Genomic DNA, 16,454 nt, shown 5'->3' with positions numbered 1-16,454 from the left:
GTTTAGTCCATCATTTTTTTGCTCACCATGCCACCCCAATTTGGACCCAGCCATATGCAAATCAGTCTTGACCCTGTTCCTCATGGGAACAGTCCAGACCGAACTGCCAAGCCAGGTCCTCACTGGACTGGAAACAAGCATCCTGGGACCGGTTTCGGGGTTTCACCCCTCATCAGCCAGGCTAGCTTGAATCCAGTGGCATGGGAAGCACGGGACCCACGTCTGGGCATACCCTTCCCACTTAGGGCGACAAAGCAAAAACAACAAGTGATGGACGGAATGCTGAACATTGTCAAACACTCACCCCCAGTCATAGATCTGGGTTTAATCCATCGTTTTTTTGCTCACCGTGCCACCCCAGTTTGGACCCAGCCATATGCAAATCAGTCTTGACCCTGTTCCTCATGGGAACAGTCCAGACCGAACTGCCAAGCCAGGTCCTCACTGGACCGGAAACAAGCATCCTGGGACCGGTTTCGGGGTTTCACCCCTCATCAGCCAGGCTAGCTTGAATCCAGTGGCATGGGAAGCACGGGACCCACGTCTGGGCATACCCTTCCCACTTAGGGCGACAAAGCAAAAACAACAAGTGATGGACGGAATGCTGAACATTGTCAAACACTCACCCCCAGTCATAGATCTGGGTTTAATCCCTCGTTTTTTTGCTCACCATGCCACCCCAGTTTGGACCCAGCCATATGCAAATCAGTCTTGACCCTGTTCCTCATGGGAACAGTCCAGACCGAACTGCCAAGCCAGGTCCTCACTGGACCGGAAACAAGCATCCTGGGACCGGTTTCGGGGTTTCACACCTCATCAGCCAGTCTGGGCATACCCTTCCCACTTAGGGCGACAAAGCAAAAACAACAAGTGATGGACGGAATGCTGAACATTGTCAAACACTCACCCCCAGTCATAGATCTGGGTTTAGTCCATCGTTTTTTTGCTCACCATGCCACCCCAGTTTGGACCCAGCCATATGCAAATCAGTCTTGACCCTGTTCCTCATGGGAACAGTCCAGACCGAACTGCCAAGCCAGGTCCTCACTGGACTGGAAACAAGCATCCTGGGACCGGTTTCGGGGTTTCACCCCTCATCAGCCAGGCTAGCTTGAATCCAGTGGCATGGGAAGCACGGGACCCACGTCTGGGCATACCCTTCCCACTTAGGGCGACAAAGCAAAAACAACAAGTGATGGACGGAATGCTGAACATTGTCAAACACTCACCTCCAGTCATAGATCTGGGTTTAGTCCATCGTTTTTTTGCTCACCATGCCACCCCAGTTTGGACCCAGCCATATGCAAATAAGTCTTGACCCTGTTCCTCATGGGAACAGTCCAGACCGAACTGCCAAGCCAGGTCCTCACTGGACCGGAAACAAGCATCCTGGGACCGGTTTCGGGGTTTCACCCCTCATCAGCCAGGCTAGCTTGAATCCAGTGGCATGGGAAGCACGGGACCCACGTCTGGGCATACCCTTCCCACTTAGGGCGACAAAGCAAAAACAACAAGTGATGGACGGAATGCTGAACATTGTCAAACACTCACCCCCAGTCATAGATATGGGTTTAATCCATCGTTTTTTTGCTCACCATGCCACCCCAGTTTGGACCCAGCCATATGCAAATCAGTCTTGACCCTGTTCCAGGTCCCAGGATGCTTGTTTCCGGTCCAGTGAGGACCTGGCTTGGCAGTTCGGTCTGGACTGTTCCCATGAGGAACAGGGTCAAGACTGATTTGCATTTGGCTGGGTCCAAACTGGGGTGGCATGGTGAGCAAAAGAACGATGGATTAAACCCAGATCTATGACTGGGGGTGAGTGTTTGACAATGTTCAGCATTCCGTCCATCACTTGTTGTTTTTGTATACTACAGTGGAGCCAAGTATTGTAGACTGGAGAAGCAAGTTGTACAGTGGAATGGCATGTCAAACAGTAGAGCTGGGTGTTGTAGACTGCTGGCACAGAGCAGAGAGTTTTAGAATGGAGAAGGGTGAAGTAGAGTGTCATAGAGTGGAGTATTGTCAAGTGGAGTGTCGTACAGTACAGTGGAGGAGAGTGTTGTAGAGTGCCATGTCATATAGTGGCGGATGATAGACAGAAGATGAGTGGTGTGTTGTCAGGTGTCATACAGTGTAGTACAGTGGTGGAGAGTGGATGGACATAGTGTGGTACAGAGTGTAGTACAGTGGAGCTGCATACAGTTGAGTAGAGTGTTGGACAGTGGAGCGATGAAGAGCGGACTACAGTACAAGAGAGTAGAGTGGGATAAAGTGTTGTAGAGTGGAGTGGGGCACACTTGAGTGGGGTAGTGGAGAGTGGAATAAAGTGTCAGAGTATCATGTCGTAGACTATATTTTGTGTGGAGTGCAGTAGAGTAGGTGTAGAGTTGATTAAAGTCTCATAAATTGAAGTACAGTGTAGTACACTAGAGTGTAGTGGGGTGCTGCACAGTACTGGAAAGTGATGTTGACTACAGTGGAGTAGAGTGGTATACAGTCTGGTTGAGTTTTGTAGAGTGGAATGGTGTACAGTACACTGTTGTAGAGTGTGGTACAGTGGATTGGCATACAGTTATAGCAGTAATGGCATTGAGTGGCGTAGAGTAAAGTGGCATACAGTGAAGTAACAGAGTAGAGTGGAGTACTCTGTCAGAGTAGAGTGGAGTATAGTGGGGTGCAATGCCATACAAAGAGTTGTGTACAGTGTTGTATAGTGGACTAGAGTATTACAGAGTAGAGTTACATGGAGTGGAGTGTACTGATATAGCGTAGGTAATAAACTTACAAATTGGAGTGGGTTCTTGTACAGTAGAGTGGAGTGCTGTATCCTATAGAAAAGTGTTGTATATTGGATCAGAGTGTTGTACTTTGGAGTTTATGGGCATACAGTGGAGTATAGAGTTGGACAGGGGAGTGTATGGGGTTAAAGTGGAGTAGAATGTCGTAGAGTGATGAAGCGTGGTAGAGTTTTCTAGAGTAGAGTTATATAGAGTAGAGGACAGTGTCATACAAGGGAGCAGCATAGGCTGGAGGAGTGTAAACTGTAGTGACCCAGAGTGGATTACAATAAAGTGGAGCAGCAAACCGTGGAATACCGTACAGTGGAATACTGTACTACAGAGTGGAGTGGCATAGATTGGAATAGCGTAGAGTGGAGTACAGTAGAATAGAGTGGGGTGGCATGCAATGAAGTGGTGTATCGTACAGTTGAGGAAACATAATAAACTGGAGTGGCATTGTATACCATAGAGTGGAGTGATATGTCATACAGTGTTGGAAACTGTCATACACTGGAGTACAGTGTTATACAATAGAGTGTACGGACATAGAGCTGAGTGTAAATTTGGACAGTGGACTGTATGTGGAGAGAGTTGGAGTAGAGTATAGTAGAGTGGCATAGTGTGTACTAGAGTTTTGTAGAGTGGAGTTATATAGAGTTGAGGAGAGTACACTGGAGTGGCGTAGACTGTAACAGCATATAGAGTAGTAGCATACAGTGGAGTGGCATAAAGTGCAATAGCATATAGTGTAGTAGCATAGAGCAGAGTGGTGTAAAGTAGAATAGTGTAGAGTGTAGTAGCATACAGTGGAGTGGCATACAGTGAAGTGGTTTAGACTAGAGTGGTGCATTGTGGAGTGGGGTAGAAAGTAACAGTGTACAATGGAGTGGCATACAGTGGAGTAGTGTACTGCAGAGTGGGGTAGAGTGAAATAACATATAATGGAGGGATGTAGAGAGGAGAAGCATCCAGTATAGACTAGCGTAGAATGGAGTGGTGTACACTGGAGTAGAGCTGAGTGGTGTAGAATATAGTGGAGCAAAGTTATGTACAGTAAGTGGTGCCGGCTGAAATAACATACAGTAACATACAGTGAAGTGGTGTACACTGGAAACGGGTAGAATGTAACAGTATACAGTTGAGTGGTGTCCAAAGGAATAGCGTAGAATGGAGTGGAGTGGCATAAACTGGAGTAGAGTAGAGTGGAGTAGCATACAGTGGAGTGGCATACGGTGGAATAGCATAGAGTGGTGGGCCATACAGTGTAATAGAATAGAGTGAACTGGCATAGAGTGGAGTTGTGTACAGTGTAATAGCGTAGAGAGGACTGGCATAAAGTGGAGTCCAATTGAATAGCACAGAATGAAGTGGCATAGAGTGGAGGGCTATACACTGGAGTGGCCTAGAGTGGAGTAGCATGCAGTGGAGTGACACATAGTGGAACAGCAAAGCGCGGAGTGGCATAAAGTGGAATGGCGCAGAGTGGAATAGCATATACTGGAATAGTATATAGCGGAGTGGCATACACTGAAGAGGCGTAGAGTGGAGCTGCATATAGTGTAATAGCATAGAGTGGAGGAGTGTACAGTTTAGTAGTGTAGAGTGGAGCAGCGTAGAGCAGAGTGTTTTACAGGGGAGTGGCGTAGATTCTAATAGTGTATAGTGGAGTAGCGTACAGTGTAGACTCCAGTGTAGACTGGAGTGGCATACAATGGCATGGGGTAAAGTGTAATGGCATACAATGAACTGGTGTATATTGGAGTTGGGTCCAATAGAACAGCATAGAAAGAAGTGGCGTAGAGTGGAGTGCCATACACTGGAGTGGCGTACAGTGGAGTGGGATACAGTGGAATAACATACAATGGGGTGTTGTGGATTTGAGGACATATAGGCCCTCATTCTGACCTTGGCGGTCGGCGGAGAGGCGGCGGTCGGACCGCGAACAGACCGGCGGTCAGAAAAATGGCATTCTGACCGCGGCGGTCACCGCCGCGATCGCTCGCCACTTCCCCACTCCGACCGCCACGGCGGTCATGACCGCCGGGCTGGAGTTTGCGCACTCCGGCCCGGCGGTCGTCCCAAGACCGCCAACGGTATCATGACCCTGCCTACCGCCGCGGTTTCTTGCGGTCGGGAACCGCCATGCGAACCATGGCGGTAAGCACTATCGGGGCCAGGGAATTCCTTCCCTGGCACTGATAGGGGTCTCCCCCACCCCCCACTACCCACCCGAGTCCTCCCCCCACACCCTCCACCCCCCTGCCACCCCCCAGAGGTGGTACGAACCCCCTCCCCACCCCCACCCCGACATGCACATACATGCACCCCGACATGCACACACCCCCAACATGCACATATACACACACCCTACACACACATACACAACGGGGACACATACCCGCACACATACATGCAGACATGCGCACCTGCCGAACAGCACACATTACCCATAGACACAGCAGCACCCCCCGCCCGCATACACGCACTCACACACCCCCTCTACACACTCACACGCACACCCCCATGCACGCCCACATCACACAACACCCCCCCTCCCCCTCCCCTCACGGACGGTCAACTTACCTTGTGCGTTGGTCCTCCGGGAGGCGACGGGAGCCATGGGGAGGTGACCGCCAACAGAACACCGCCAACAGAAGACCGCCACACAGATATGTGGGTCGTAATTCTGTGGGCGGTGTTCTGCTGGCGTGGCGGTGGAGGTTGACCAGTCTCCACTTTTCCGCCGACCGCCAGTGTGGCTGCTGGCGGTTTCCCGGCGGAACGCTCCCAGCGGTCGGAATGCGCACAGCGGCATACCGCCGCGGTCGGCGGTCTTCACCGCGGCGGTAACTCGGCGGTCTCGCGAAAAGACCACCAAGGTCAGAATGAGGGCCATAGTGGAACAGAGTAGAGTGAAGTAAAATACAGTAGAATGGCCTAGAGTGGAAAAGAATATACTGGAGTAGCATCCAGTAGACTGGTTTACAGTGGAGTGTCGTAGACTGGAATGGCGAACAGCGGCATTGCATACAATGTAATAGCGTGGAGTGGAGTCTCGTACAGTGGAGAGGCACACAGTGGAATAGGATAGAGTAGAATAGCGTATAGTGGAGTGGCTACAGTGGCGTGGCATATGGTATGTGAAATTTTGCAGCAATGTAGACTATGGTGTGCAGAGTATCGCAAAACAGCTAATTGTGCTGCCTTGCATTTCTCCAGATTTACCAGTCAATGCAGGGGCCTTGCGTTTCTTTGTAAATCTGACTTAAATATTGCACTGCCTTAGTTATAAATTGGGCCATGGTATACCATGATAACTTTGCAGTATACGGTGGTACACGGCGATGAGAAGCCAGTACATAATTGGGTAATGGCTGTATTCTGAGGATGAAAAGGCAGCCATATAATTTTTATAACACTTTGGCTGTGTTCAGTGTTAGTGCCTTTAATATAGATAAGAAAGGTCCCTACCTGTTATGACTTGATTAAAGTAGTAATGGTAGGGACATTTATTTATATTTTTTATATATTTTTAAATACGTTTATGGCCATGTATCACAGTAATTTCATAAAAGTTAGTGAAATTCTGTGAAAGTACAGCAGTGACAGATGTCACTAAGTTTAAATGTCTTATAAATTAAAAAATACTTTCCCAACTTAACTGCAGTACACAAAAAGCATCATCTCTGCACCATAATGTATAATCCTGCCACATTTCATGAAAATCCATTTAGCTGTTTTCATGCTACATCAAATATAATAGTCTATGAAAAATGCAATGGTGGAAAAACATGTATAGGGACCTCCTTTGATCTTTGTACCCCCTTAACGATTCGCCACAAAAATGTACATCATCTCAAAATGTAGAAAGTGCTATAGGTCTGGAAAGTTTTGTGGTCATTTGTCTAACAGGTGGAATGATATTAGGGAAGGAATATCTGAGGAATTCCTTTCTTTAGGAACACTAGCTATAAGTACAGAGTGGAAATCACATTTAATGTGATGTCTTTCTTTTTATCTATGGAATTGGTTATGTATTTGTTTATTGGTTTACATAATCATGTGACCATAAATGTGTCTTTTAGTTGTTCATGTAGTAATTCTGAAACTTTACACATGCAGTCCAGTTTAATTTTGGCCTTCCTTGCTACTTTTTGTAGGATTGTGCTACATATGAAGCCTAAAGTGAATGAAAGCCAATTGTTGTTTTAAAAACTACGTTTTTTTTTCCTAATGGCCAATTGTCATGTCCTCTGTATAGACATTTGTGTAGCTCACTGCTAGGTCTCTTTTCCATTTGTTTTGCACAGGAGTACATAGGGAATATGTTTTTGTTTGGATGGTTGGGCAAAGTTTTATCTTGTGAGCCAGAGAGAATGCAAAGAAATTTCATACAGATTAAGATGTAAAAAAAGAAAAGTCACATCCACCTAAGCTGTTTCCTGGAACGTTTTGAAGTGATCCATCAAGAGGAGGGCAGAGAAAAAAGTGGGGGGGTCCTATACATATTTTCCCCATGCAATTACCCATGGAAACTTTAAACACAACTGCAGCCAAAATGGCTGAACAGAATTACACTAGATCTGGCACATAGCTAGAACTTTATATAGAACAGATAGAGTGTTTTTCATGATTTGGTGTAAATCCGTTCTATATTTTTTGAGAGATTAAAGTTCAAAATGTATATATATTTCACGCCAGGAAGATTTGTGGACAAGACAAATGAAAATATAATATATGATTGGCTGCCACAATACCAACAAAGATCGCGTGGCAGCTATTTTAGGACTCAGAGACTCGTCCATGTGACCTGTAAAAATACTTAAAAAACATATAGGGGGCAGGGTAGGGATACCCTAACCGCAAAAGGCACCCACCAGGGGTATAATTTTTTATTTTTTTTCCACTGTACACTAAAAACAAAAAAGGTGGGCGGGAACCTGTGGGACCACTTCTGATGTACTGTGCACCCTGGTTTGTGCCACATTCCCAGAATAGTAAGTGAAGAACGCACTCAGACAAAGGAATTTAAATATAACAGAAGTCCTACAAGGAAAGAGATGATGTGTACACTGTTGGAGAATATGATGATCAATACGCGAGTTCCTAAAGGTGATAAACAAGTCAAGCATCTTTTCATCGAAAAACACTACAAGGGCTAAAGAACAAAATGTGATTTTAGATGGCAATTAGGTAGTTCAATGGAAGTCAAATCACCAAAATGCAAGATGTAGCGGAATTACCAAGCATCATTTGACCCTTTACTTTCCCCTTTAACACCAGGCTTCTCTCAGTAGTCTTATTTGGTGCAGAGAGGCTAGGGAAAGGACAAGATATGAAACCCACAGAAGGTAAACATGGTTCTTAGATACCTACTCACATTCACTTCCTTCCACAACCTCAATGGCCACTCAGAGACAGATGGCAAGGGCAGGGCAATGGGTACAAATGGGCAAGCCAGGGGTAGGAGTTGCTACCCCCATAGACCACTAAATGGTGACCATGCGTAGCTGTAAAACAACATTTCAAATACATTTTTCTCTATAATACATGCAACCATCTCATGTGGTAAATAAAAATAAAATAAAACCGGGAGCATAATTATGGGGTGTCCCCTAAACAGAAGGCTCCTCCATGCGCATCTAGGAATTAGCGCTTAAATCGTAAAATATCAGCACTGGGGTCCAAGAGTCACATGTGCCACTCATTTCTAAATGTCCAACACCTCTGCAACTCCTACATCATCACATTTCAAACACTGCGCTGTGAAACACTGACTACGGACAGACCTCCATGATGTGGCAGCTCGAAGAACACAAACAGCTACGACAACACAATGTTTTAAGCTGTGAAGCATGCAGGACAGAGGGGGACATATGGAACGCCCAATGCAACAGACAGCAGCAAGCTGAGCTTGCAGACCTGAAAAGTTACTCAGTACTTAAGAGACTATAAAGGTACGCAAAAGCAACATACTAATTTATGAAGTCAAAACCGTAGTTCCCCACATCACATAAATGAACATTCATTCGGCAATAAGTTGTGGCCTCGCATAGAATTGGAAATTCCTGTGCATGTGCATGACTGACATATGTTGAATTGTTACCTAGAAAAAAAACTTCCATCTGCTCAAAGTGCGCCGACAGACTAGGTGTTTGGCCCCCTTTAGATTTGTTACTTCTGCTCTGGTCTGAGGCCTGCTGAACAGGCTGCAGGCGCATGTGCTTGTTTAAAATGGCATCCCATCCTCTCCTAGTGCAGTCACTGTATATCATAGACATGTGAGCATATATTACGCCAACCAGGTATTCCATGTTCAAAAAAATGTGCAGGTGACCATAGGTTGTAAAATTTACAAAAACATTATTATAGATTTCTCTTCATTATAAAGCACAAGTGCAAAAAGTACAAAAGGGTGGAGTGGCAACGACACAAAGGCCAATGCTTCATCCACATCTGTGGGCTTCTCAAGCAGAACATGGGGCGGGCCTGAAATTAGGAAGGCCACTGAGTTGCAACTGAGAGGTGTGAAATTGTGATAGCCAGGCACTGCAAATAGGTTGTATGTGTGGAGGGACAACCCCATCTAGTCATGCGTGTACTTGTGTTATTGGACTAGGGAGTGTGTGTGGCTTTTCTCCTGTGGACCAGCACCGCATCACTGTTTGTCAAACTCAACTTGCTAACCTAAGGCGGTTTAAAAACCCAAGCAGCTGCGAGTCCTTCATAATCACCACCTGGAACACTCCTAGTTTCATATACCCACTGCCACTTATTACCACATTTTGGTTGCGGGCAGCTTTTAAGATGAAATTCCAAACTGAAGATACAGCACACTTCAAACTCCTATCTCCGTGACACTGAGCTACGTGGGAAATGTGTCTCCTGAAGCAGATGACTAAATCAGGAATCATCAAAAGGAACAAAATGTTCTTGTTTCTCCTGGTCAATTTACAAGAGAACATTACCCCCAGTGGCCAGGGTCTTAAGGCAACAAGGGATGTAAAATACCAATTGTAAGTTCATGTGCAGAGCAACTAAGGATCATTCAAGTTCCTAAACTTTAACTTTTATTTTATTTTAGCAAGGCTTCACCTCCAGCCCAACACTATGTTAATGGCATTTTTTTTTTTTTAAATAAGTGAAATTTTATAGGTAGGTCTTCGGTCACAGGCGAGTGAGTAATGTAAACTGTGCCCCTTACATACCAGCTTGGTTTGTGAAACATTTATATTTGTTACTGTTCAAAGCCATATCTCTTTTAATGATCATTTTTGTTTGTTGTAGACTATTTTAAAAATATTTCCAATACTTTTAGAATTCTGTATTCGTGTTCCTGTGGATACAAAAAACCTTTGTACATTAAATTACAGGGCCTTTAAACATCTGCAACCCTCAGCTGGAAACCTTCTAAATTAAAGGTTGAATTTGTTTAAGAACTGTAATGTCAGATTGACAGCATTTATGGGAATCAATCATGTTCTTTTATTAAATGATGTGATTTCTATAATTTTAAAACTAAGCAAACTATGCAATCAAGTTAGAAAATTGAGAATATTTCAAAGTAATATCAACTTTATATTGGTAACGGCTTCGAATTTTACATGCCTTATAGTGTTAGGAATACAATTCTGAAATCTAAAACCAGGATTGATTACTTTATTTAGAAGTAAAGTTATGAGATGGTAACGTTTTACATTTTTATCTTGTCACTAAGAAATTCAGGTTAATACACAAATGGGGGTGTAAGGAGAACCTCAATAAGAAATGCAGATGATCTACAGTCACCTCTCTTATTGCTTCAATAGTATTGAAATCACAGGGGAAGGTGATACATTACAGGGAGGAAAAGCTGAGCCTCTGCCAGGATATGGGAAGCAGGTTTTAAGACCCACATTTCTCTTTCTCCACTAGAGACCTGCCTTGCTTTTTCCTCCTCCAGCTGTGGTAGGATTCTCACTGTTGCTCTTGTAGGAGGTAAGGAATACCTTTAACTTTTTTTTAACTGTTGTGCCGCTGCTACGGGGGGTATTGGAGTGCTTTATATAGAATGATATTCAAATACAGCACAACATATTGAAAAACTACATTGAAGAAACACTGTAATGTGCCGGGTTAGAAACAATTTGATTAGGAATATGATGAGGCCTGAGGTATTTTGGTTTATACATAAATTATGTACCATTAGTCTACTTTAGGTACAATTGAAATATGTGAGATGTTGGCGATATTCTTTAACAAAGTAGTGTCAGCTGGGGTTTTATAGACATAGAGAAAGGTCCAGGTTGAAGTTGCTTTGCCAGACAAGAGTTAGCTTTGTGCAATGAAAATCAAACTTTGGGACTTCCAGATAAAGGAATATTTTGCTTCTGAGTCCACATCATAAGCAAGTCTATTACACAGGATGGATTCTTTAAGAATGCCTAGAAGATAAAACATCCTACGTACAGAGGTAGTCTGCAGCCTTTTAGTAAGAATTTCAGTTGCCAGCCTTAGAGGAAGACTGGAATGACTTGGATATCCATTACTCATCTTTTGGTGGTCCAACAGAAGCTGTGCTTAAAAGATACGGGTTTTGTTAGATCCAGCCTTGTCATCCAACTGGAACTGCTAGTAACAGTGGAACACTGTTATGTATGTTTTTATTACTGGAAAATTTACTTTTGTGGGTATCTAATTCACACCTGAAAGCATCTTGCGGGTCCAATTTGCGAAAGAAGCAAACTAACATCTGAGAAATGATTTGCCCAGTGGAGAACAAGAGTTCATGTTTACTTTGTCCTTGGGACAAGTAGTCCAAATCACCTGCAGCACAATTCCTTTGGCTGCCAGTTTACAGTACCAATTTATGGAGCAGAGAAGGGAATTGTCTGCAGTTGATATAACATTTGTATCTGTATGTCAATGCTGTTTTGTATTCATGATTCATTAATGCAAAACCTTCATTATTAGGGTGAGAGCTCTATATACATTTTGTAAGCTCGGACTGCACTACTGCCCGTGGTCCAGTAAAAAGAATCTGTATACACGTTTTCAGAGTTTAACAATATGAGGCTACGTATAATGCTCCCAGAATGCTCTTTGATTAAATGCAAATATTGCAGAAGCTTAAAAGCAAGATTGATGATTTTTTGCCTGCAAGAGAACATATTTATAGGAAAAAATTCAACGAGGAAAAAAATGTTTTGCTAAACTACTGTGAAATTTTAGGAACCATTTCTTTGAAGCATTATTTAGTAATATTTTTTATTATGCCAACACGCTATGACGTTTTTACAGTACGGAACATGCTCGAAATACAATGGGGCATTGAAGAACAAACTTTGCCCATCAGGAATCAGCGTGGAAGTAACTTAGCCCAGACCAGTATAAAATATTAATCCACCTCAGTATACATTATGCCACAAAATTTAAGATTACATGCTACAAAGTATAGAGATCAAGTTCCTTGCAACTTGTTATGCTTAAGAATATATATATATCAGATGCTTTCACAAAAATCACATTGAAACGTTTAAAAATTTGTAATCGTGTAAATAAACATTCACTCCCTTGTTCACGAGGATAAATTATTCTGTGTTTGCAAAAGCAGTACATTGTTCAAGAGATGAAAAAAAAATTCTGAGAAAAATATTGTGAGCAATTTTTTACTTTACTGTTATTCTTAATGTGCTAATCTTTCAATCCAATAATGTTTCGATGCGTATAACTTAATTTCAATAATGTTAACAAATGAATCAACCAATTCATCCGAGACTTATTGATAGTGGTAAGGCTGATCATTGAGCTGTGCGCTCACTGCTGAGAGCGGTGTGCCACTGGCAGGCAGGATGCTTGAGTCCCGGCCACGCTCACTCAGTCTTTCATCCTTCCCCGGTTAACAGGAGTACCATTCTCGATTGGGTAATAATTACATATGAAATGTTTTATGTTAAGTGCCCTGGATAAAAGTGCGACATAGATGACAGACTATTATTTCGCGTTGGTTGTGCCCCTTCCTAAACCCTAATATACTAGAGAGTTCAGCGACACCACATAAGGATGCATCACTAAAATTTTATGGAGAGGGGAAAAGTGCACGTGGCACGGACCTTAAACGACAGGAGATGCCATGAAATAAGCTTCCGACTTCAACGTGTGCTATCACTTGGGGTGCAGTCTAAATGCATTATTGTACTATACTGCATTGGGGGGTGGGGGGACATTCTGAGCTCTTAAATTTAGATAAGTGAAGAGCGTGTTTTTCAGCAAATACCATCTGGAGGGGACAATTTTCCTCACTAGGCCATGTCAAGGTTCTTGACATACTGCTTAGGGAAAGCTGGGGGTAAGATGTGTAGAATAAGGAAGAGTGAGACGCAGATCGGAAGGGATCTGGTGTTCCCTATAATGCTATCAAAAGGTTGTAGTGTTGTTGATTTCTTTGTAGCAAAAGATGCTTGCCTCATCCTTCATCCTCTTGAGCTAAACAGGTTAGCGGTGGCTTAGCACATAAGCCATTTAAAATAAATCTGTCGATATATTCTAATTAAAAATAAACTTGGAAAATTGAAATAAAACTGTACTTCCAGCCGTGGATAGTGTAAGAAAATTGCAGCTTTGATCCATTATGTGAAGAGCAAAACCAGCAACGTTGCTTTACATTCCTAGACCTGATGAAGGCCACATTCCAGAGTCAGATGAAGACTACAGCGAAACATAATGACATCTCCGATCGAGGACGGTAAATTGCAAAAAACAAACTCTTCATCAAATCAAAGAAAAAGTTATTAATATTTTAAATTCGCCTAAGTTTAAAAGAAAATGTTAATTTGCAAGATGTCGATGGGTACAAAATACACAGGTTACCCCCAAATACTGCAATTTTTCACGATCTGACTTTATACAACATGTTTTCCTAAAGTACGTACTCTATTATTTCTCCTTAACTATGACTTACATCCTTACCACAGTACTTAGCGACACGAGAATCTGGAGAAAACGGAGAACAGAGGCGAGAGAGAAACAGAGAGGTGGAGTGAAACAGGGGAGGCTGCAAGAGATCCTGGCGAGGTGCAGGGAGGACAGGGAGAGAGAGCTGAAAGGGATGGAGAAAAAAGGAAAACGCATTTTGTGAGTGTGCAAAGCGAGACGGTCACTGTTGTCCTTTCGACCCTGTGCTGTTGCAGAGGACTCTATACACGTCACCTACCACTGACCCCCTGAATCATTGTTTCCATGGGTTCCAGGTTATTCCGGAATATTAAGGGTGGCTTTGACCAGTGCTTAATTTGTAAATTAAGAGGTGCTGGTGCTCAAAGCCCTTCTCTTAAACACGAGACTGCTGTAATTAAATTTGTCAGCACTGAATACTGAGGCAGCTTAATCCTGAAGCCATCTCGGGCCTCTTCAATCCATTTACGGCCACCCCTGCCCCTTCAGCTCATCCTGCAACTTTCTACTTTCTCACTTTCTGACGCTTTTTAGTTTTTCCTTCCTCCGTCTTTCCCATATGTGTCTTTTGCTCGCAGCAAATTCTTGAGGCTTAGGAATAAGCCCCGGCCCTCATAAATAAGTGCCGGTGCTCAGCACCGGAAACAACAAGCACAATTTAAGCACCGGCTTTGACACTGCATGAAATGTAATACCTGCATATGCTGTGGATGGAAAAGAGGGGTACCTCAGAGGCTCAAAAAAAGAACTACTGGCAAAATCTGGAATGCCCCATCCACTCCCTCCCCACCCCGTCTATGGCAAAAAATGGCAGCCAGCACGTGGCTGTCTTCTGGCGTAGGTCTCATTTCGGGGGGGTGCAAGCGCCCCTACGTAGAACTATATAACTTGCACTTGCTGGTTTTTGAGAAAGGGTCGGAATGATAACACTCGTGCCGCAGGTGAGCCCCCAAGCCTTCTGGGGGCTCTCATTCGGCCAAAGAGACTCAGGGGCCCCGTCATTTGTGTTACGTCACTGGTAAGATTCCCAGGTAGAAGGATTTTCCGTACTTGGGGATGGACGGCCCCTCTGCTGGCGACAGTGTTATCTGTTCTTAGGAGAGGGCCTCTCTGCTGGAGCTGGAAGGACCTCCTAGGCATCACTGCCTCCTGTATTCCTCGCCTTTGCAAGTCCCTCGTTTCTGAAAACGGTAGTTCACTAGTGAGCAGTAATATATTCACCCCCCAGGCAGTGCTTTAATTGTGCAGGTACTATCAGGGGCTGCGTACTTGCATTTTATTTTGAAAGGGAGAGTACCTGCATTGCTGTAATACATTTAATAAGTACCAGCACGTCTAGCAGTAAGTAAGTACTCTGGGGTCTCTGTTTGAGGCGAGATAATACTGCTGGGAATGCCCAGGGAGCGGAAGGGCTCGGGGAAGAAGTACTCTCCTAGTGAGAGGACCCCCTCACCTGGTATAGCTGACGTCTCATGGGTTGCACTATCCCCTAGACTTAGCTGCCGGAGGAGAGGGTCCCGGGTAGCATCACTGCCTGCCCTTGAACAGGACCCTCTGGGCCCCGGGGAGCAGGTAACGCGCTCACTGCCGGGAGGTTTACAACACCGTCCTGCTCTTACCTGCACTTGGCTGCTGTCCTGCTCTGACTCAGAGGGGGTGCTGGCGGATCCCCTCTGGAAGATGCTGCCCGAGACCCGTACCCCGGCCATGCCACTGCAGGGGGGGCGGGCCCCGCATGGAGCCGGAGCGCAGCCTCCGCGGCGGGGCTCGGGCAGCGGCCCCGGGCTCTGATCCAGGTGAGCGTCTCGCGGCGCGGGGCAGCTCTGGGCGCGCTCCACCTGCTCCCGGGCTCTGCCTGGTGGTGCTGATGTTCTGGGCCCCGCGTGCCTCTCCCACGGCCGCGGACTCACCTCGCGCCGCTTCTGGGAATCCCGGTCCAGCGCGGCGGCGCTTTCGCGAAGTCACGTGCCCCCACCCCCCTGAAACTGCGCTGGGGAACTTGCAGAAACCTCAGGGTGACAGGGGCTGGTGACTGGGAACCGAGAGCTGGGAGTGGACCCACCGAAGCCCAGCTCTGACGAGCCTGACTCACTCACCGGGCGCCGCGCCTGCTGCCCCGGGGACATCCCGAGCAGGAAGCTCGGCGGCTACGGGGTGCGCTCAAACGGCAGAATGCACCCTAACCCGCAGCGTGCACCGCGGCACGCAACTTTTTAAAACTTGTAAGAGGAATGTACTCAGCCAACTCGAGCTTTATTGAAAAAAAGTATCATATTTTGGAGCAGTGGCAGCCCTCAACAATTTGAGTAGGTGCAGCGCCCAGAGTTGGATTTCACGGTTCACCACTTGTACAGCACCCGGTGCACAGTCATTGAAAACGGGGTCAGACTCCGTAGCAAAAGCAGCCCTGGCAAAATTAGTCCGTTAAGTCCCTCTTTCTATATTGTATTGCAACATTTATATAGCGCGTAATACCCTTGATTGGGACACTGAAGCACTTTCCTACATGGCTAGCGCTATGCCGTGTAGGATGTGTGGTTGGAAGGATATTGCCTTTGTTTTGGTCGTATGTGGGAGGTGCTTCCATGGTCTGCTTGAGAAACACTGAGGTGTGGTTATCTGTTGTGGGACACAGCGCTTAGAAGTGTGATGGATGAAGAAGTGTGAGAGGTGCGCAGTTTATGGATTTTAGTAACGTGGCAGCTTTGAGTAGCTCTTTAAGTCCCTTCTTAGTTTGAA

General features: G+C 45.2%; 1 protein-coding gene across 1 annotated transcript in view; it reads right to left on the bottom strand.

Annotated features, from left to right (window-relative positions):
• BATF3 (basic leucine zipper ATF-like transcription factor 3) overlaps window positions 1-15,906 on the bottom strand; it is an 86,374-nt gene extending 70,468 nt beyond the window's left edge. Inside the window, exon 1 of the mRNA XM_069233918.1 lies at window positions 15,335-15,906. Within this exon, the coding sequence (XP_069090019.1) occupies window positions 15,335-15,424 (90 nt within the window). The 5' untranslated portion in view covers window positions 15,425-15,906. The remainder of the gene's footprint in view (window positions 1-15,334) is intronic.
• Between the last annotated feature and the right edge of the window lie 548 nt (window positions 15,907-16,454).

Source organism: Pleurodeles waltl, chromosome 5 (assembly GCF_031143425.1).
Source record: "Pleurodeles waltl isolate 20211129_DDA chromosome 5, aPleWal1.hap1.20221129, whole genome shotgun sequence".
In the NCBI taxonomy this organism is placed as follows: Eukaryota; Metazoa; Chordata; class Amphibia; order Caudata; family Salamandridae; genus Pleurodeles; species Pleurodeles waltl.
The sequence above is the reverse complement of the archived record's forward strand: the minus strand, read 5'-3'. Positions and strand labels throughout refer to the sequence as shown.